Source organism: Pygocentrus nattereri, chromosome 23 (assembly GCF_015220715.1).
Source record: "Pygocentrus nattereri isolate fPygNat1 chromosome 23, fPygNat1.pri, whole genome shotgun sequence".
Taxonomy (NCBI): Eukaryota; Metazoa; Chordata; class Actinopteri; order Characiformes; family Serrasalmidae; genus Pygocentrus; species Pygocentrus nattereri.
This window is the reverse complement of record NC_051233.1, coordinates 3,670,349-3,692,678: the sequence shown is the minus strand read 5'-3', so window position 1 is coordinate 3,692,678 and position 22,330 is coordinate 3,670,349. Positions and strand designations below refer to the sequence as shown.

The 22,330-nt window shown below is 43.0% G+C and overlaps 1 protein-coding gene across 2 annotated transcripts in view; it reads right to left on the bottom strand.

The window, feature by feature from the left end:
* Window positions 1-22,330, bottom strand: part of dcc (DCC netrin 1 receptor) — a 419,056-nt gene that overhangs the window by 141,294 nt on the left and 255,432 nt on the right. For both annotated transcript variants that reach the window (XM_037533426.1, XM_037533427.1), the window contains exons 8-9: window positions 4,971-5,127; window positions 1,820-1,974 (exon numbers count right to left, since the gene is read on the bottom strand). In XM_037533426.1, coding sequence (XP_037389323.1) covers window positions 1,820-1,974; window positions 4,971-5,127 — 312 coding nt within the window. The remainder of the gene's footprint in view (window positions 1-1,819; window positions 1,975-4,970; window positions 5,128-22,330) is intronic.

The window sequence follows — 22,330 nt, the reverse complement described above, 5'->3', positions numbered from 1 at the left end:
TATAGGGAATAGTGATTAGGGACTATTTCTGTTTCCTGCAGTAGTGTTCGGAATAGTGCTTCAATGTAGGGAATAGTGATTAGGGACTATTTCTGTTTCCTGCAGTAGTGTTCGGAATAGTGCTTCAATGTAGGGAATAGTGATTAGGGACCATTTCTGTTTCCTGCAGTAGTGTTCGGAATAGTGCTTCAATATAGGGAATAGTGATAAGGGACCATTTCTGTTTCCTGCAGTAGTGTTCGGAATAGTGCTTCAATGTAGAGAATAGTGATTAGGGACTATTTCTGTTTCCTGCAGTAGTGTTCGGAATAGTGCTTCAATGTAGGGAATAGTGATTAGGGACTATTTCTGTTTCCTGTAGTAGTGTTCGGAATAGTGCTTCAATGTAGGGAATAGTGATTAGGGACCATTTCTGTTTCCTGTAGGGGTGTTCGGAATAGTGCTTCAATATAGGGAATAGTGATTAGGGACCATTTCTGTTTCCTGCAGTAGTGTTCGGAATAGTGCTTCAATGTAGGGAATAGTAATTAGGGACTATTTCTGTTTCCTGTAGGAGTGTTCGGAATAGTGCTTCAATGTAGAGAATAGTGATTAGGGACTATTTCTGTTTCCTGTAGTAGTGTTCGGAATAGTGCTTCAATGTAGGGAATAGTGATTAGGGACCATTTCTGTTTCCTGTAGGAGTGTTCGGAATAGTGCTTCAATGTAGGGAATAGTGATTAGGGACCATTTCTGTTTCTTGTAGGAGTGTTTGGAATAGTGCTTCAATGTAGGGAATAGTGATTAGGGACTATTTCCGTTCCCTATAACAGTGCTCTTTTTGTGTTCCAATGCAGGAAAAATGATTAAGGGACCATTTCTGCCTCCTATGTTTACTACATAGTGCTAAAGTGTAGACAATAGTGATCAGGGGGCCACTTCTGTCCCCTGCAGTGTCGCAGTATATAGTGATATATAGTTATAGCGATCATGAGACTATTTCAAAATGCATTGCAAATCACTGTCAGCTGTCATTTACGGGTGTGTTGCTTCTTTGGAGCGTGTTTCCTTTGTCAGGCTCTGTGTGTTGCTTGGCGTCAGTACAGATGGAGAGCTATAGTTGGAAACCTTGTCTGTGCAATGCGGAGAAAAGGTCAAACTGTTCAGCATCTCCACAGAGGCTCGTTAGAAACGTGAGAAGCCCATGCTTTAATGCTACTGTCTGCACTAAAAGGTTGATAATGGAAGCCAATATGAGGAAATCTTCTAAGCCACTTCTCCTTCTGGGTCGCAGGGGTTGCTGGAGCCTATCCCAGCGGTCATGGGGCGGAAGGCAGGATACACCCTGGACAGGTCACTGTCCATCGCAGTGTTTGTTAGATAGCTCATTCTAAATAGAAGCTAGCTACACATTAGCATGATGTCATTAACATAATGCTAATTGGCACCTAGCTTCTATTCAAAATTAGCCAAACATCAATCAATCAATCAATCAATTAATCAATCAATCAATCAATCAGCCTTTATTTTGACTCCAAAGTACATTGAAGGCAACCCTCATTTTCAATGTAGCCGAGCATTTAGAAAAACAGGGATTACATGCTAAGATCGCTAATGCTGAATAGAAACCAATGACCAGTTAGCACTGCATCATTTGCATAATGCTAACTGGCATCTAGCTTCAGAATTAGCCAAACATGCTAAGAAGGGTAACGTTACTAGCCACAAATTAGCATGACGCTATTGTCACCATGGGTATCGGCCCTTTCGTATGCTTGGTTGAGCTATTACTTAACAGAGAGTATGGAGTGACCAGGTCCAACGCATGCTGGTTACTTACGCTCAGGTTGTGTGGTCAGCCGGATTGGCTCAGAGCTTTCTCCTGGGCCGAGCTCGTTGTAGGCTACTACCCTGATAGTGTACACTGCCTCGGGCTTCAGATTGCTCACGGTCAGCTGGAGACTGTCTGGCTCCGACACGTTTACTGAACGCTCTCTGTTGAGGAAAAAAACCAAGCACTCAAGAGCTGATCAGGGATTGGCCTGAATTAAAACACTCCCTCAAGATCCCAACAGGCACACTGTAAATACTGCAGCCTCAAATCATCCCAGGCTAGCTCGTCCCTGAGCTGAGCTGAGCTGAGCTGAGGATTGTAGCTGCGTTATTTAAGAGCAGCTTTTATGTACAGCATGACTAACAGGGACATGTTCGGGATAAACAGGCTTTGGGGGAACCATAAAGAAGACCTAATATACTACTGACTGCACCACAGCAGCGACAGTTGTAAAAAACAAACGGGTATTGAGTACCAGTCAACAGTTTGGACACATTTAAGAGGGCTTTTACTATTTTTACATATTTTCCTCATTTTAGAATTAAAAATTTAACCATGGAATTATACAGTGACTAAAAGCATTAAACAAATCTAATCTTCTAGAAGCCTTCTATCTTTAAAATACCTTCTATATTATAGACACCTCGTATCTTTTAAGATACATTTTGATGAATTCTTGAATCATCAAAGAATCTTCTATCTTTATCTAAGATATCTAGCATCCTCTAGATAACTTCCACCTTCCAGATAGCTTTTATCTACTAGACAATGGCAATATTCTAGATATCTAGAATCCTCTAGATAACTTCCATTTTCCAGATAGCTTTTATCTACTAGACAATGGGAATATTCTAGACATCTAGCATTCTTTAGATAACTTCCACCTTCCAAATAGTTTCTATCTACTAGACAATGGCAATATTCTAGATATCTTGTATCTTCTTAATAACTTCCTCCTTCTAGTTATCTTATACCATCAAGAAATCTTGTAATTTCTAAACGTATTGTGTCTTCCAGATAATGTATATATTCTAGATATACTGTCTTCTAGATGTGCCCTGTTTTCTGGATATCTTCCATCTTCTAGATATGGTTTTTCTTCTCGCTATCTACCATCTAGTTTTCTTGACATTTCTAGATATGTATCCACTCAATATGTAACATCCATATTCTAGATGTCTTATATCTTCTTGATAACTTCCATTTTCAAAATCATGCTGTATCCTCAAGAAATCCTCTAATTTCTAAACTTCTTGTTTCTTCTATCTGCCATGTATGCTTTATCTTCTAGATATACTATACCTTTTAGTTTTCTTGAAATTTCTAGATATGTATCTATTTGCTATGTTACTTTCAAATCTCTATTTTTCTTCTAGAAATCTCCTTCCAGATATATTATATATTCTGTATGGTTTAAGCTTTTTTATCCCTTTTATTTTCTAGTTGTCTTGTATTTTCTAGATATCTACTACATAACTTCCATTATATAGACACCTTGTATGTTCTAGATATTTCCCATCTTCTAGATTTCTTCTATTTTCTGGTTTTCTTGTAACTTCTACATATGCATCTACTAGATAACCTCCACATTCTAGACATCTTGTATCTTCTAGAAAAATCGTCTCTCTTCTAGATGTCTTTTATCTTCTAGATGCTGTCTATTTATCTTCTAGCCCTTTTAGATCTTTCCAACTTGCTCCCCGTTTGCCTTGATGCAGTTTCACTAAAGCAGCCTCATAAGGAGCCACCAGGGATGCTTTTCTAGAAGTTCCACACATGCTGAACTCAGAAGTCTCTCTGAGACACAGTTTAATTTACAAGTATTTAAACCAGAACTTTTAGATTAAGGTCTTTAAGATTATGTTGAACAGATATTCGGTTAGATGTGTCCAAACATTTGGCTGGTACTGTATATAAGCCAAAAGAAGCAGAGCAAACCTAAGAGTTAACTTCCTAACATACCTTTTACGCCCTGCAAGTTAAAGATGTTTAAGTTTGACTTGTTACAGCTCCTTTTGACTGAATATGACTAATATATCACATGTCTAACTGAAATTGCATTGAAAGAAAGCATTCAGCTTTTCATTTATATATTCATTTTTTATTAAACCTGACAGACATTGTTTATTGTATTAATTCCCTTACATAAGAAAAGCTCCAATGCTTTCATTTCATATCCCCTGAAACCCAGCAGCTGATCATTCATGGGCAGCTCTAATTATACACTGTGAGGCCTGGCAGAAGGTCAATTTTCTCATGTGGACAAAAGCTTATTGGAAACAAAGCTGACTCATGGACCTCAGTATTCTGGAGCATTACTGGTGGTGGCTGCTTTCATGTCCTATTTCTAATTTTCCCCCATCGTTTACTGAAAGCTGCGTCGGGGGGTGTGTGGGTGGAGTGGGGGGGCGTTGGGGGGGGGTTGGGGCGTATGATGGAGAGCAAAGTTAAAGAAATAGCTTGGCGAAAAATCACATTTCAATTTCCCTCTTACCCAAAATCTAGTCAATCAGCCAAGACATAACTGGTGCCCAGGGCTTCTTTAGCTGTGCACTGAAGCTATGAAGCTACTGTAGCTGAAGCTTATTGGCCAATTAGCATCATATTCCATGTCTAAATCACCACACATTTGCTTTCAAATCATATGTAGTTATTACTGAACCCCAAATAGACTTGCTTTTGTGGTTTATGCAGTGAATCCTCACATAAATATGGACAGAAATAGGTGTTTCAAGGTGGCTGCTGCTACTGTGCTTAGCCACATGACTGTTTTTAGCCACTGTTGTAAATTTTTACAGGCAGCACTGCATCAAACAGTGTCAGAAACCTCATAAGCAAGTCTATTAGAGATTGCTTGACAACATAATTGTGATTTGAGACAAACATGATGCATTAGACTTGGTGACTCCAGTGTAAAACTAATGAACACCAGACATGTTAGGGCTGGTTACACGTATGGTAGAACGAGATTAACGGGATTTGTCCCCAAACTATTCCTTCAAATAAGACCAGGGGGGACTCCTGTTTATACTTGCTTGAAGGCAACTTTTCAAATTGCAGCTCCACGTAGCATGTTTTGTTTTAGAGGGCATCCTCAGGCTGGCCATGGAGAGACGCCGCTTCCTTGTGGCTCCGAAAAGCCCCCCCAAGAACATACCTGTTAATTCCCTCCTGGGAGTAGAAGACCCCGTAGGTGAGGATGGTTCCGTGCGTCTCCAGCGGAGGGCGCCAGCCAAGGCGCGTGAAGCGACTGGACACTAGGACAGGGGCCACGTCACGGGGGGCGGAGGGGAGGGCGCCTGAGCTCGGGACAACTGGTGGGGGAGGAGAGGAGTAAGTCAAAGAAGGAGTGCGGGGTACGGGGGGCTCAGAGGGGTGGGGGGGCACAGGGGCTAGAGCTGGGGTACCTTCTGCAAGGTTAGTCATATAAGGGGCAGAAAGGGAGGGAACGAGGGACCGAGGGAATGTGGGGAGGGAGGGAAGGAAGGGGAGGAGACAAGGTGAAGTGGGGTGGGGCCACAGGGGAAAAAAGTGGGAAAAGGGCAGGGTTGAAAGAAACAAGAGGAGCATGAGCAATGAAATGAAGAGATAAGGAAAGAGGAGGAAAAAAGAGAGAAAGAGAGAAAACAGACCAGGAAGAAAAGAAAGAAGCGATAAGGAAAGATCACAGACTAGAAAAAGGCTTCGCTCATCACAGATCAGGGCAAGTAGTCAACGTTCATAGAGGAAGCACAAAGGAGTGGGATGAGAACAAAGCAGCAAAGCGAGCGATGTGGACGGACAGTTTGGACGAGCATGCGGTCATTAGCGATGCCAATACACATACGGCGCTGTGCGTTTGCCCACAATGTGTTGCGTTCACATGTAGATGCCACTTTAGAATGAAGGACAAGCCACTGGTGAAGCACACAGACAGAATGTAATGAAAAGCTTGTGAGTAGAGAGAAAATCAATAAGAATGGCTAACTGTAAAACCCCTTACTGTCCATCTGAGGACACTGAATATTCAACAGTGGATAATTTCATCAGTTTGTTCTGTACAAAGTTGAATGTGCTGACAACAAAATCAACAAAAATCATCAATGGAAATCAAATTTATTAACCAGTGGATTTGGCCTGGATTTGGAGTCACACACAGAATTAAAGTGGAAAAACACACGACAGGCTGATCCAACTTTGACGTAATGTCCTTAAAACAAGTCAAAATGAGGCTCAGTGTTGTGTGTGGCCTCCACGTGCCTGTATGACCTCCCTACAACGCCTGGGCAGCTCCTGATGAGGAGGCGGATGGTCTCCTGAGGGATCTCCTCCCAGACCTGGACTAAAGCATCCGCCAACTCCTGGACAGTCTGTGGTGCATCCGTTGGTGGATGGAGCGAGACATGATGTCCCAGATGTGCTTAATCGGATTCAGGTCTGGGGAACGGGCGGGCCAGTCCATAGCTTCAATGCCTTCATCTTGCAGGAACTGCTGACACACTCCAGCCACATGAGGTCTAGCATTGTCCTGATCACAGGGCGCCAGTGGTGAATTTGCCAATCCTGGTGTTCTCTGGCAAATGCCAAGCGTCCTGCACGGTGTTGGGCTGTGAGCACAACCCCCATCTGTGGACGTCGGGCCCTCATACCATCCTCATGGAGTCGGTTTCTAACCGTTTGTGCAGACACATGCACATTTGTGACCTGCTGGAGGTCATTCTGCAGGGCTCTGGCAGCTCCTCCTGTTCCTCCTTGCACAAAGGTGGAGGTAGTTGGGTTGCTTGGGTTGCTGGGTTGTTGCCCTCCTACGGCCTCCTCCACGTCTCCTGGTGTACTGGCCTGTCTCCTGGTAGCGCCTCCAGCCTCTGGACACTACGCTGACAGACACAGCAAACCTTCTTGCCACAGCTCGCATTGATGTGCCATCCTGGATGAGCTGCACTACCTGAGCCACTTGTGTGGGTTGTAGAATCCGTCTCCTGCTACCACGAGTGTGAAAGACCACCAACATTCAAAAGTGACCAAAACATCAGCCAGAAAGCAGAAAGGTACTGAGAAGTGGTCTGTGGTCCCACCTGCAGAACCACTCCTTTACTGAGTGTGTCTTGCTAATCGCCAGTAATTGCCACCTGTTGTCTGTTCCATTTGCACAACAGCTGTGAAACTGATTGTCAGTGTTGCTTCCTAAGTGGACAGTTTGATTTCACAGAAGTTTGATTTACTTGGAGTTATATTGTGTTGTTTAAGTGTTCCCTTTATTTTTTTGAGCAGTGTATATATATATATAGCATGAGATGGCAGATATCTATAAGAAATATAGATCTTTTACATTAACTTACATTAAAAGTAAAGAGTGTTTTTCCCTCTCCTGTAAAGTTATCATTTTTGAGATACATATTTTTTAATATGTGTTTTTGGACAACACTGATTGTAGATAATCCACTGGGGACCAGCAATATAAAGTGTGACCACCCTGGTCTGTGTCCTTCAAATGAAGCATTACTCTCCACAGAGCAGTAATCTATATGTTTGTGTTAGGGTGTGTGTTTGTGTGTGTGTGTGTGTGTGTTCACTGCAAAGTCCCCCAGATGCTTTTTTCACACCTCCAATGATGCTCGCTCAGGCAGACACTTCCAAGTCAGACACTACCTTCACACACTAGCACACACACTCTCACTTGGGGAATGAGTGTTACGACCCAGCGAACGCTCACACATGCCCCGAGGATAGAAAGAAACAAAGCCCACGGTGGCAAAACTAAAGAAGCGGTCAGAAAAGTGTCCATCCGGATTCGGAGGACATGCTGTGGAGTCATGCCCACTGTTCTGGTCAAACACACTCACACTGATGTCTCTCTAGTGATGCTCGTCCAGCAGCGAAACTGTGGACTTGACTGGACAGAGGCTGAAGGGCCTGACCGATGTATTGTTTCGCTGGTAAAATCGTCCAGCTTCAAAGTTTTACTGGTATCAATACGACCTGTCAATCATAAATTTAAGCAGTTGGTTTTATACTCACTTTTTAATCCACTAATCTGCTAAATGCCCTAAGACTGAAGACAATCATGTTTGGTGTTATGAAGCATTATATTACATATCTCTAATAACCGTGTAGTTACACATGAATAACATATGCAACAACCCTAACTACTGATGATTTAGTCAATGTTACAGATGGACTACAGAAGCACAGCCTATGTATTTACACATGTTTTGCCATTATTTAAGACTTTGTTAGCCCCGATTTAAAATCATATAATTCGGTAAAGCTTTGTTTGATTAAACCTATAAGAGCTATACAGTCATTTGAATTTTTCACTTGTAAATATCAGTACGAGTGGAAAAACTTCAAAAGTTCAAAAGTTTTAAGGATTTTAAAGTTTTTATGTCAACACTTTCAGTAATATATTAACCAAATAATTAAATTAATGAAATAATCAAAGAACTTGGGCCCACCGGCAGACCCAAAGTTTTATTACACACTTTTATAACCTAAGAACAGCTCAGCCAGCTTGCACTGAAGTCCCTGTAGTTACTGAATAATAAGCTTTAGTGTTTAATAAGCCTGGAAGACTCTAATACTAACGTCAATTAGAGTTCAGAACCTTTAGCCGAGCTGTTTGCACACAGAGGGGTTAGATCTCCGCATTTAACCCATCCGTGCAGTGAAACACCCACACGCACGCTAGTGAACACCAGGGGGCAGTGAGCACACTTGCCTGGAGCAGTGGGCAGCCCTATCCACGGCGTCCGGGGATCAACTGAGGGTTAGGTGTCTTGCTCAAGGGCACTTCAGTGATGTATCGTCACCTGAGGGAATCAAACCGGTGACCTTCCAGTCACAGGGCTGGTTCCCTAACCTCCAGCCCACAACTGCCCCAATTATTCATTGGCCTTCACCTGTCTTTAAAATGCCTCGAATCACGTACTTATTCTGCTGCTTTCAGGTGCCTACATTTGTCCCCTCCTTCCTCCCCACCACCTCCATTTGGGTCCCTGCCTGGTAGGCTCCACCCCTGCCGTCTCTGTCCGTCTGACGCTCCAAGACCTGGACCGAGGACGAGACCTACACCAAAGACTCTTTCCTTTCAACTTGTAAAACTGCCCTCCTTCACTCTTGCCTCCTGAGTTGTTCTGGCAGAAATGGAATTTTGAAAGAAATAACTTGACCCATTGACTTTAGATAGATGAAAAAAAAAAATGATGTTGGATTTATTGAATAGAAAAGCTGCAAAGTCATCTTACGGTCTACTTAACCATGTTTAAATCTACTAGTTATTCTTGGGATAAATATGCATTAATTTTATAGTGGGATTATCCTGAGCGCAGTAGGTGTTCTGGAAAGCTCCATTCTGGAAAGCGCCGAGACAAGGACACATACCTCAATACATCTACCTCTGCACGCTGTTCTGAGTAAATTGTAAATTAGAGGGAAGATCATGTGAGGTGAGGTGTCAATTCGGTGCCTGTGAAGGTCTGAAAAGGCACAAGTCACACACTGAAAATGCCTGAAGTGCAGCGTGAAAGGACAATTCTTCAAATGTCACCCACACGGTATTCAGTGGCAACAGGTCGGGGACAGTACGTAACATACATCCCTGTGCCTGTATAACAAAAGGAGATCAAGCAAAACCCTTTGTGGTGTTTTTCAGCGACTGCTTCCTTACGCTGTCATGGGCTGGATTCCTTTTTGCCGACACAAACAAAGCCCGGCCCGAGCGTTTCACACAGTCAGCCAAAAAGCTTTGTGTCCAAATTACAGACGCACAAACTAGCATACTAATCCAGCTGTACACTTTCTAAACGGCCTGAATGCTTGTGGCGACGTCGAGGCCATTCCCTGCTGATCAGCAGGGAAAGAGTGAGATAAAAGCACCAACAGTAAGCTTTTTAGTCATGTTGGAGGAGAAAACCAGCACTGTTTCATGACTTTCGAGCACAGACGGTTACGGGAAGGGATTGTAATCTGGGGAAAGGCTGCACTTAGTCAAACCTGTAGACGTCGCAGAAGCTGCCGTAAGAGCACTTTGTATCTTCAAAACATCTTTACAGAAGAAAACATTCTCACTGTAATCTTTCCAATTACACACACCAAGCATCCTCAAACCACCATGCTAATCTAGCCATGCATTTCTTCAAGTCCGGAAAGCGTGTGGAGGCCGTTCCCTGATGAACGGCAGGAACTACAGTAAAATAAAGAAAGAGTGAGGAAAAAAAGCACCGAGTGATTTAACAGCAAGCGTTTAGCGGCTCTATTGGAGAAAGCTGGTGTTTTTATGACTAGCGAACACGAGGGTGACTGTAACCTGCTGGTAAAAAAAAGGCCACGCCTAACTAAACCTGTGAACCTCACAGAAGCTGCTGTAAGAACACCTTGTAACTCAGAAACTGTATCTTTGTAGAAGAAAATGTGTACAACGAAACCCTTACAGTTACCGACACCCACCGCCATCAAACGAGCATACTAATCCAGCCTTGCATTTTCTAAACAGTCTGAAAGCTCGTGGGTTAAGGGAGATCACTCCTTGATGGTTTGCAGGAGCTACAGTGAAGTAAAGAGTGGGAGAAATGCACCATGTCCTCCAACAGCAGGCTTGTAGTCACACTGGTGCAGAACACTAGCACTGTTTCATGACTAGTGAATGAACACAAAGGGTTACTGCAGGTGAGTAGTCTGTTCGGGGAGCAAGGCTGAACCTAGCTGAAGCTGTAGACCACGCAGAAGCTGTCGCTGTATCATCCTTATAGAAGAAAACGTTCTCATTGTAATCTGTCGAAGGACAGACAAGTACCATCAAACTAGCAGGCGAATTTAACCATGCATTTTCTAAAAAGGTCTGAAAGCGTGTGGCTATGTGGAGGCCGTTCCCTGTTGAGTTGCAGGAACTACAGTGAAAGAAAGAGTGAGAGAAAAACACTAAGTGGTTTGACAGCAAGCTTTTAGTCACGCTGTTGGAGAAAACCAGTGTTTTTATGACCAGCGAGCATCAAGGATGATTGTAACCTGTTGGTAAAAAAAGACCACACTTAGGTTGAAGCTGTAAACCTCACAGAAGATGTGGTAAGAACATCTTGTAACTAAGAACCGGTTCCTTTACAGTAGAATATATTCTCACCTGAACCCATGGAATTTCTAGCCTTGCATTTTTAAAATGGTCTGAAAGCTTGGTTAATGGAGACCAATGCTTAGAGTGGAATAAAGAGCGAGAGAAATGCACAAAGTCACCCGAAAGCAAGCTTTTAGTCACTGGTGGAGAAAACTAGCCCTATTTTATGACTAGCAAATGTGGAAAAGAAGTGATTGTAGCCTTAGGGGTGGACTAGGACTAGTTGAAACTGCAGACTTCACAGCATCTCATAATATCATAGATATTCTCCATTAAACCTTCGGAATTATAGACACTAAACACCATCAAACTAGCACTCTAATATAGTCCTGCACTTCCCAAATGGCCCAAAAGACTGTGGCAACAGAAGCCATTCCCTGGTGAATGTACTGTGAAGCGAAAAAAAGAGTGAGAGAAAAGCAAAAGAGTGATTTAACTTAACTTGTAGTTAAGCTGTTAGAGAAAACTAGCATTATTTATGTCAAGACTGCACTTAACTGGATGTATAAACCTCACAGATGTTGTCAGAAGAACACCTTGTAAAAGGTATCTCATTGGTATCTTCATAGGCTTAATGAACCCTTTAGAATTGCCAACACCAGACACCATCAAACTAGTATGCAAATCTAGCCCTGCATTTCTATCAGTGGTGGACGAAGTACACAAGCCATGTACTCGAGTTAAAGTAGGTAAAATATTCCTCCAGTAAAAGTAGAAGTTCCTCCCTTTAGACCTCCACTTGAGTAAAAGTACTAAAGTATTTCCCTTCAAATGTACTTAAGTATAAAGTAAAAGTACTAAAAGAGTAATTCTGGCTCTGATGTCCTGTTATCATTTTTATAACCAGACTGGCTTCATGAACTCATTTCAGGTGAAAGTCCTCCAGCGTCTCTCTTGGTAAACCAGTCTTTTAATAGAACGTCATTAATTAGTGACACTGACGTCTATTAAAATGATCAGAAGCACAAAACACTGAAGGTAAACAGTTTCCATCAGGGAGAACCGAGTGGCTCTGAAATCACTTTTTACACACAAGCAAAGTTTCAGTTTCAGATTTATTTACAACTTAGTTCCAAGTTTAAGTTGAATAAAAACTGGCTTTAAACTCAGGATCACAGATGAGCTCCTTTACTATGTTGATCTGTAGGCGTCTGTTCATAAACATAAACCAGCCCAAACTAATTTACTATAAAATGAAATGGTGTTTGTAGAAATTCAGAAAAAAGCCGCGTCAGTCTCGACTGCATATGTGGACATATTTCTATATTGTGCTCTATTTACACAAAGTTTGGGAGTGAGAGAAAAGCACCACATGATCCCACCACAAGCCTTTAGTCACACTAGTGGAGAAACGTAGCACTATTTAACGACTAGCCAACACTGATGGTTACAGATGGCTTTGCAGAAGTTGTTCTGAGAAAACCTCGTAACTCTGAAATGGTATCTTCATAGGACAAAATGTTCTCTATGTAGCTGCTAGGATGACAGACACACTGTGAAAAGCACGCATCTTCAAACTACCATGCTAATCTAGCTGGCCATCTCCTGCTGATTTGCAGGAACTACAGTGAAGGAGCCTTGCTTTCACCCGCATCATGATGATAGCAAGTGGAATGGGTCATAACAGGACAAAAGGTGCTTTTACAAATTCCTCAGAGATTGGGCAAAAACCCATTTGTTGGTTGAAATGAGACTTTTCTTATCAGGCCCTGTTGTAGACTTCAAGTGCTCTAAGTGCAGCAAAACCATTTGAGTACTTCAGGTTAAGGAGCCCATTAGTCACAAATTATGTCCAGGCACCCATTACCCTCTTCTTTTTCCTATTTCTCCTCATCATTCTGTCTCTCTCCCTTCAACATGCCCTAACATGTCCATCTCATCATGTCCATCTACAGCATCTTTTTCTGACTTCCATGAAAATGACTGTTTCTTTTGTGCTCATCTCGAGTGCCTCTCTCTGCCTCATCATGTCTTTGCAGATGTTACCGCTCTTCAAATCTGCAAATGGAGCCATGCAACATCTAAACTTGACTGTTACCAGAAATAGCAACAGGATCAGTGGACATGCAGGTGTACTGGAAAACTGGTCCACATGTGGAGCAAACTTGGGCAAGCAAAAGACAAAAAAAAGACATTTCCTTTTCTGGATATAAAGGGAGCTGCAAAACACGGAGTGACAGCCAGCAGGTTCTAACCGCAGCTAATCAGAGACCTCTTTTGCTGTAATAGCTTCGTTATAGTTCATCAGTGGAGAGAGAGAAAGGAGGGAAGAGAGGGAGGGCTAGCCAGCTAAGCTGGGTACGAACTTTTACCAAAGCACTGAAAGTTTAGCTGGTAAAACTGCTTGTAGAATACAGAAACAAAGTGTATCGCATCAATTTCCTCACATCAGGCCTGAGCTTCCAACCACTGTGAGATTCCTAAAACCGCTGCAGCTCTGAACACACCAGCCATGTCAATGGTAATGCCAATGGACTCGATTACACAAACAGGCAAAGGCTGATCAAGCTCTCCTCTAGGCTTCATAAACGCCAGTCCTGATCCAAAGTTGCAAGCTATGCCGCCACAGCCTCCACCACCTCCACCGCCTCCACTTCACTTCTTTCAAGGCTGGGCATGTGGCCAAAATGCTAAAGGGGAAGGGACGGCTAACGGGGCAGCTCATTGCTGGCCTCCAGCCTGCATTTCTGCTACATTTCAGGCAACGATCAGAGATCAAAAGCCAGCTGCTCTCCGTGGTGCTTATTTTCAACTCACAGTCGGCCTTCTGCCACACACAGAGTGTAATAGGCCTCAGCAACTCTCTCACTTCAGCAAGTTCAGGCACAAAGGGATACATCTACTAGCTAGAAAAAAAAGCCCTGCTGTAATGTAGCACCTTGTCTTGTTGCTCTCAGAGGCCCAAATTAGCTGTAGTGTATCTCGCACCTATTGAGGTGGCGGGAGATAATTTGTTACCTTTTCCAGAAATTCCTGCTCATATTCCTGACAAATGTAGATCATGCAATGAGTAACGTTCACTCATCTGGCCACTTTATGAGGCCCACTTACAGTGCCTCATATATAGGTGTTCTCTGGCTCACCTGTCGCTGCACATCATTTGTCATGCTCCCTCTGCCTCATTAATTATTGATCAAAGGAGTGCTGATGACCAGATATTACTTGGGAGGTGGTAGTGGTGTTGTTAGGGTACACACATTGGTGTCACTGATAGCCTGAGCTCATTTTGAGCTACTCAAAATTATCCAGCCAAGCACATGCCTGTGGTCAGAAACTGACCTTTGGTCAAGGTCCAGTGCATGGCTTAAGCGATCTTTGCATCAACAGATGGGGTGCAGTTTTAGGCACAGAAATGTGGATCCCCTACCCATAATGATCCAGCCAAGAACATTTCTGTGGTCAGAAACTGACTTTTGATGGAAGACCAGAGCATGGCTAACACAATTTGTGCATCAACAGATGGGGTACAGTTTTAAGGTGGGACTACAAGGTACAAGTTTCTATTGGAGTACCTGGCAAGCATGCATCCTTTCCTTGGAATCCAAAGCAGAGTCATACCAATCTGAGACCTGCCTCACCCTCTCCACCCTCCAATTTGGGATCTATATCTTTGTAGATGCAGCTGGTCTGAAATCAGCATTTCAGCCAGGAGGGCCTAAATTCTGCCTCTTGCTGTGCTGTGAGCTGCCTGACTGATGGACTGGGAGCAGAAAGCAGCCCAGGAGCACGCTAGACGAAAGGCCTGGAGTGATAATGAGAGTCTACTGGTCTGTTCTTGTTAGGCCTTACCACCTGCCGCCCCGTCACCACATTCATCCACGGAGCAGTAGAGAAGACATATCGGGTGGTACCCCACTGTCGGCCATTAAATGCCATGCAAAAAGGCTTATATTAATCTCGAGGGGTCTTATCAGATCTAGACAGAGCATTATTACATTTTCCATCTTCTGAACAGCGCTGTTAAATCTGCCCCGCGGGACCCTGCCGGGAGCTAGCGTAAACTTTGGCTTCATTTCAGATAGAGATGGCGGATGGGAGAGTCTTTTTTTCAAGTGTGGTGAAATGACTTTGTAGGAGAGTCACACGTAAAGGCAAAGAAAAGGAAGATGTGTATGCGCCGCCTGGCGCGAACTGCTATACCAATATTGTTAAATCTAAAACTCATCATCAATCAAACACTTATGAAACCTGCTTACGGCCTCAGCAGAATCAAAGATGTTCTTCATGGGCATATTTTTAGCAACAGATAGGCTATTGTTATCCAGCCCAAAATGGAAAATGCATCGCTGCACGGCTAACAATAGACAGAAACTTTGGCAAAGATCCACGGATTGTTTTGCATCCAAGTTTTTCCCCAAGCCTCTCTTTGGAAGCCTCCGTGCTGCATAGCACATGAAAAAGCAAGGCTCTGAACCCTTTTCTCAGGGTGAATCTATTCTCTTTCCAATTTTCTCTCGTCCCACCCCTGACATTAGTCTTCGAGCTGGGTGGATGACAAAAAGAGAGTGTGTGTAGGCATTCTATCATGGACGGGATCAATTTCTGAAGCATGATATGTTGGGACACCATATGAAATGGCCGCACAGCCTCCCTTGATCAATATGTGAGGACACTGCGGCAGCCTCGGCATGGAACGGACATCTTCGAGGAAAATATTTTCCTTCTTTTTTGCCACGTGGCCGTGGGTGCAAGCTTTATCATGACTGCCCATCACTTCCTGAGACAAATACATTTTTAATGGAAGGAAAGAGGGAAGACATCGGTGGGAGTTGGGTAGAGGAAGGTCATTAGCAGGACAGTAGATCAATCTAGGAGGACACATTTCTGGAGCAGTACTGCATTTTTGAGTACGCCATTGTGCCGTTCGGTATTGTGAGTGCCCCTATGCCCTCAGATAGCGGAAAACCATCAAGAAGACTGATACAATCCCACCATAGCTCAATCAGAGCCTTGCAATACACCAACTGACAAAGGGTAAAGTGAGAGAAATGCTAGCTTCAGTTTCAGCCTCTATAGTATATTCTCTTAGGACAATTACATATATTTTAAAGCTTTTTGTGCTCGGAGGGAGCTTGTCAGGAATCGTATTTCTTATTGGTGTTTTTATTGGCATTGCTCGTGTTGGGTGGGACAGCCTACCCCTATTCACCTTGCTATGTGGCCTGAAACCCCATGAACCCTTTCATAAAGGTTTCTAATGCTCCTGCTTCTCAGGATAAACTGAGGTGTTATTAGAGCACCAAGCCTCGAAGCAGTCCACAATATGAGTGTATATGATGATGATTGTGATCAGTTCAGACCCACTACATCACAAGGCAACAGTACAGGCACTATCATAGATTCTAAAACTATGTGACACACAGAAACAAAGTTCTACAAAAAATTCTAATTACACAAGTGTCACCCTTACCACAAATGTAGTTGATCATCCAAGGCATGCTTGGTTTGCAAGGCTTACTTGTTTGCTTTCATATGGCAGGGTCAAGAGGAATGTCGCCATGTAGCAATTCGCATGTGCATCACATGCTTGCCTCACTTGACCAAATTTCACATAGACTTGTGGTCTCTGACACTGTACGACATGCTGTTTTCCATAAAATGGACTGTCAAAAAATAAATCAGCCTTAATTTTGCCTATAGTTTCAATAGGCCAGTGTCTCATCATTTCACTGCATTAACCAAAACATTCTTTCTTTTTCATCACACCATCTGCAGAACAACATGTCCTCTCAATCTCAGCAAACACAAAACGAGCACATTCCATCTTAGGCCCAAAGATCATTCTCATGGCTTTGCATTTTCCACAACGTTACCCCTCGCTGTAATCTTGCAATCGATGCTCCCTCCTCCATTACCTGGAGCTTCCCTGCCAACACGCGATACGGTCTCATTTCTCAGCTAGTTGGAGAGGAAGAGTGAGGAGGATCTTTTCTAATTTACACAATAACAATCATTTGCTAGTTGAAGCGTGAGGGTAATCCGATGAGGTGCTCCGAGACAGTGGCTAGGCAGCCAACAGCAGCCTCCTCTGGATGATTGAAAGCTTTAGTGAGGCATGTCAATGCTGAACGCTCCTTTATGACTGCTATCTCTTCACAAAGGAGGGGAAGCCATCCTTTATTCTTCCTTCCATTTCAAATGGAAGGAGGTCCAACGCTACAATCTGCATACAAGAGATAAAGTGGGCTTTGTGTAAATGGGGGTACATGACATATGGTATATGGCATGCCATACGGCCGGGCCAATGTGAAAAGGCCGTATCAATGTAAGAGAGATGTATTTGCTGAAGTTACCACATAATAATGCTAAATAACAATAATACATCAGCAATGATTGGTAGGCAGGTTTATTTATTTGTATTAAAGCATTATTTAGTCTTCTTAAGGACTGACAGTTTAACTATTTCCAGTTTACTGCTTTGGAACCTTTGATAGGCTATCTTTGTTTTTGTTCAATGAATCCCTTAAAATGGCTTATTAGATATTAAGGCTTATTATTTAGTAATGACTGGTACTTCAGTGTAAACTGCCTGAGTTCTTCTTGGGTTGGCCTGCTGGCACATACATGGCTTTTTAAAAGATTGAGTTGGTCTGGTTTTGTTTTCAAAGCACAAATTTCTTCATTTTTCATCAAAATAAACCAAAAGGTGTCTTGCTGAAAAAAAATGTTCCCCCTTTTTTTGACACTGTAAAGTGCAACCAAAGGCAAATTTCTTTCATGCGTTGGCCCATAAAGCATGATTCTGGTTGTAACTATTTATTTCAGATTTTAAATTCACATGATGATATATAACCACATTGCCATCATTGTGTTAGGACAGCTGCTTCTACTTTGGCCTCTAACAGAATCAAAGATACCACAGGATTGACCGCAACAGATAATGACATCCAGCCTTAATCCCAGGAGAAGAACGTTATTTGGTTTGTGGTTTTGATGGCGGACCTGAACGTACAAGAATGTCAGAGTTAATCTAGAATGATCGGCTTGCATGCAGCTGACGGACCAATGAAGGTGCTTAAGAACATGAACGGCAACGACGGCAAAAAAAGCCCTGGAGTGATTCCGCATTTACCGACTGACAGAGCAGGAGAGAGATGGAGACAGACAGCGAGAGAGAAAGAGAAAGAAAGAGAACTAGGAGGGTGGGAGAGAGGGTGAGAGGGAAAAAGAGAGGGAGGAGAAAGAGGAAAGCGGCAGGACAGTGAGAGGGAGAAAAATTCAAATCGGAGAGGAGAAAGGATATGGAAAGAAAGAGAAGGGAGAGGAGGGTGAAAGGAAGAAGGGGACAGCAGGGGAAAAGCAGATTGAGTGGGAGAAAGAGTAAAGGACAAAAAGAGGGTGAGAGAAGAAAGGAGAAAGTGCAAGGATGGCGAGAGAGTGAGAGAAGGGAAAAGCAGAGAGAAAGATCTGGAGAAGAAGGTGAGAGAGAGGGGGAGAGAGAGAAAGAGTCAACGTTGTGCTGTTCCACACTCCATTATCCCTCCTTGCCCGCCCTTCTTCTCACCCACCTGCTGAGGGATTGAGGAGGACTTACTTATGAACAGGAGAGCCAGCAAGGCGCACGTTGCCACGGCAACAGACAGAGATCCCGGCTCCAGCCCGAGTCAAACTCCCAGCTGACGTGGGAACAGGCCTAGCGCCATGAAGTGGGGGGCGATTGTCCCTTCAGGAGGAATATTTTGCCCCTCTCTCTTTCAATATTGTGCCCCCTTAGCTTTGCATTACTTTTTTGTAGCTTAGCCTACAAACTGTAATGGTGTGGAATCCATAGCTGAGCAACACGTTTCAGTCAGTACTGCCTGATTTGACTCAGAAGTAGCTGCTGTTTTTAAATTTGGTTCATTTTCTATTAATGGATTGATAATTTGTTATTCCAATTATTTTTAATATCTGGCTTCCGCCCAGTATGGATCTAATTCAACGTCACTCACAATCATAGTAGTATTTGAAAGGCTCATATCAACAACTTGTACAGTCCATTTATGAAAGTGAAGCTATATGAACAGTTAATTTCAAATTAGACCCACCCATTCACCCTGGAGTACAATACAGCCAATCAGAACGGGGCACATTTACATATATCAGTCTTCAAGGTACAATAACAAAAGCAGCCTGCATGATTTAAGCTATAAAGAAAGGTTGGAAAATTGTCATTTAAAAAATTATGACTGTTTTTGGTCCATAAAGCTACACAAAGTGCACCACAAGACAGAAGTAGTAAGGAACAAAACCTCATATCTTCAAAAAGGTAAGTTTACAGGAGAAGGAAAACAACAGACTTTAGTTTTAATGCAAGTCGATGGAACCAGATGTTTTTCCAAATAATATTGGGCTGATTCTTTTGGTCAATTCATCATGAAATCAATACGCAATGGAGAGGACAACAGGCTTTGTCAGATTATGTCCAAAACTGAAAAACGACAAGAAGGGAGACAGAAGGTTTTACTCCCACAGCAGCGATGAGCCATACACTCTCAGAAAAAAGGTATGACACGTCACTGGGGCAGTACCCTTCTTGTCACTGGGGTGGGACCCTCAGGGGTTCATCTCAGTACCTTTAGTCATGGAACATAACTGAACCATAATCCACGGAAATTATATTTTCTAAGCTGTACTGACTCCACACACCCTCCAGGCTTTTCATGAAATGGTTCTGTTTTAAAACATTAATTTACAAAAACATACAAATATCTACTTTTGCACTGGGAAAAACGTATTTAAGGTACACACTTGGACCTTCGAACCGCTGCTGGAGCTTTGTGGGAACGTTTACACTGTTTGTACCTTGATGAACGAATCATGTACCTGCATGGTACCTTTATTTCTAACAGGGTGTAACAAAACTATAGTAGAAAAGCAAAATTCTGCCACACAATTTAGGTGAGATTTGCCACGCAATTATCCAATTTTCTCTTCAATTTAGTCACAGCCAATTCCATCTGCCAACTACCTGTTAGGTCTCCTTCTATCACACGAGGCTACCTAGCTGGGAGGGTGAAGGCCTGCAAGTGAATCTCCCAAGAGATGCCACTACAACAGCTCCTGCTAACAATGTCAAACTACAGCTCAACACGCTTGGAGGAGAATATTACCTGTTGCCCCCACTGGCTAGCATCACGCTGGGTCATCCAGACAATAGAACCAGTTATGCTTCTCGTCGGATGGATGGCAACGCTGCAGCGCTAGGGATCGAACTCTCAATGATGGGTTTCTCTTGCTGCTAGGATATGATATGCCTAGGCTCCTAAACTCCCTACTGCCTTGCTTAAAAAATTAAGCTCCTTCAATGGTTCTTTAGTAAAGTCAATGGTGCTATATAGAACTTTAAACAAATAAAGTACCTTCCATGTGGTTAAAGGGTTCTGTGCCTCAAGAAAGTCTTCAGATTGATGGAGAATGCCTTGTATGTGTCCCCATACACAAATATAACGCATTCTTTTTTGAAAAGGGTTCCATTTAGCACCAAAAGGGTTCCACTATTGTTATGATGTCTGGCTAGCAACAATAGAGGAACCCTCTTTGGTGACATAAAGAACCCTTGACAAAAAACGTTTTCTGTAGTTCTATATGGAACCATTTGCTTTACCAAAGAACCCTGGAAGAACTTTCGGTAACACTTTACTATAGGGTGCTGTTCATAAGGCTACATGACACCCATATAAGGTTGTCGTTACAACTGACATAACCCTACATAACTGCTTACAAATGCTTATTACAACAGGCGTCATCTATCATGCAGGCTACATTAGCTGATCAAAATTGGCAAATGGAACCTTTATAGTGAATGACGCTTATTGGAACAAGTATAAACAGTTATGTCAGGTTATGTCAGTTGTAATGACAACCTTATGCAGGTGTCATGTAGCCTTATGAACAGCCCCCTACAGTAAAGTGTGACCAAACTTTCTTTTTTATGAGTGTAGAATAAATGTAAAGTAATGAAAAGCACTTCACAGAACTTTGGCAAACATCTCATTCAAGCTTATACAACGTTAGAAACAAAGGCTCAAACAATGTAAATGTTCCCTCAAAGGTTTTAAGGCCCATTTGTGTTCCCTACATAAGTTGGTCCTAGTGGAAATGTACCCATTTGTTCCTTTTCATAACCGAATGTTTTAAAACAGAGCAATAGAGTAAAAGCCTGGAGGCGAGGCGAGGCGAGGCGAGGCGGGGTGTGTGGAGTCAGTACAGCTTAGAACAGATCACTCCAGTGGATGATGGTTCAGTTATGCTCCCTGACTAAAGGTACCCTTGAGGGGCCCACCTCAGTGACAAGAGGGGTGACAATTTCGTACCTCTATTTCTGAGAGTGTAAGACATTAGATCGCATAAGTAAGTTTTTTGGCGAAATACCTGAATTAAGAGTTATTAATTTTGTAATTAAATATTTTTTTCATATTTCGATGTATGTGACATGTCAAACTGTTGTACTAGTGTAGCTCTCACGTTTGTAGCTTTCTGTGCTGCGTAACTGTGTTAGCACAGTGACAAGTTTGCTGACTTAAACTAGAAATGAATCAAGTTAAACAAGAATTCTGCCGGTACTCTGTAAAACCTCAACCTTGCAACAGTAGCTAAGAAAGAATGCACTTATGGGGGGGAACATGAATAGGTCGATTAATCCTGCTGTCAGGCCTCGTAAAAATGAGACGTCCTGGGATATGAAGGCTAGCGAGGGGCTGTCCGGGAACCAAGGGCTTTTGTCGTGGTCCATGTATGATTGTGTGAGGCGGGGGGTGGGGGGGTGGGGGGGCTACTCAGGTCACACACTCACACCCGGAATACAAATCTGTCACTTTTAATATCTGGAGAGATTTCTCTGGCTCTTCCGGCCCGCCACTCATCCTGCGCTCAGCAGCCAAGGAGAAAATAGGAAAGAACGCTCAACCATGAATGCCAATCTGCCCACTCCAATACCCCTCCCACCTGCCACCCCCCTGTTTTATTTACATGTGACTCCCCCCTGCCCAGGTTCTGCTGTGTGACCTGTGCTTGAAAGCCTGCACTAACTCTTTAACCCCTAAGGGAGAGGCAGCCATGGATGAAGAAACAAATTAGCCAAGGTGTCAATAATTTATTATTCTCAACAGATCCCGTTGCTGACGGCTAAATATGGTTTTAGCTGCATAACACCAAGTCAGCTTTCTTTAATAGAGTGTCGTGGGGAATCTCTCGGTAGTCGCTGGCCCGCTTTCTCAAATGTCACTGCATTGCAAAATTACACAGGGGGGCGAACCTCAGCTTCAGGGATGGTGAAGTTTTCCTCAGCTTTCAGATCATTCTGAAAAGGCCACTGTGGTTTGGAAAGCCATACAAGTAAAGGATTCTTTAGAGTGATAGTTTGGCAGAAAAGTCTAATTTGGACAACTTAACCTTGAAAGTAGCCAATTTGCCAAGACATAGTTGGCGCTTGAAGTTGGTTCTCTATACTG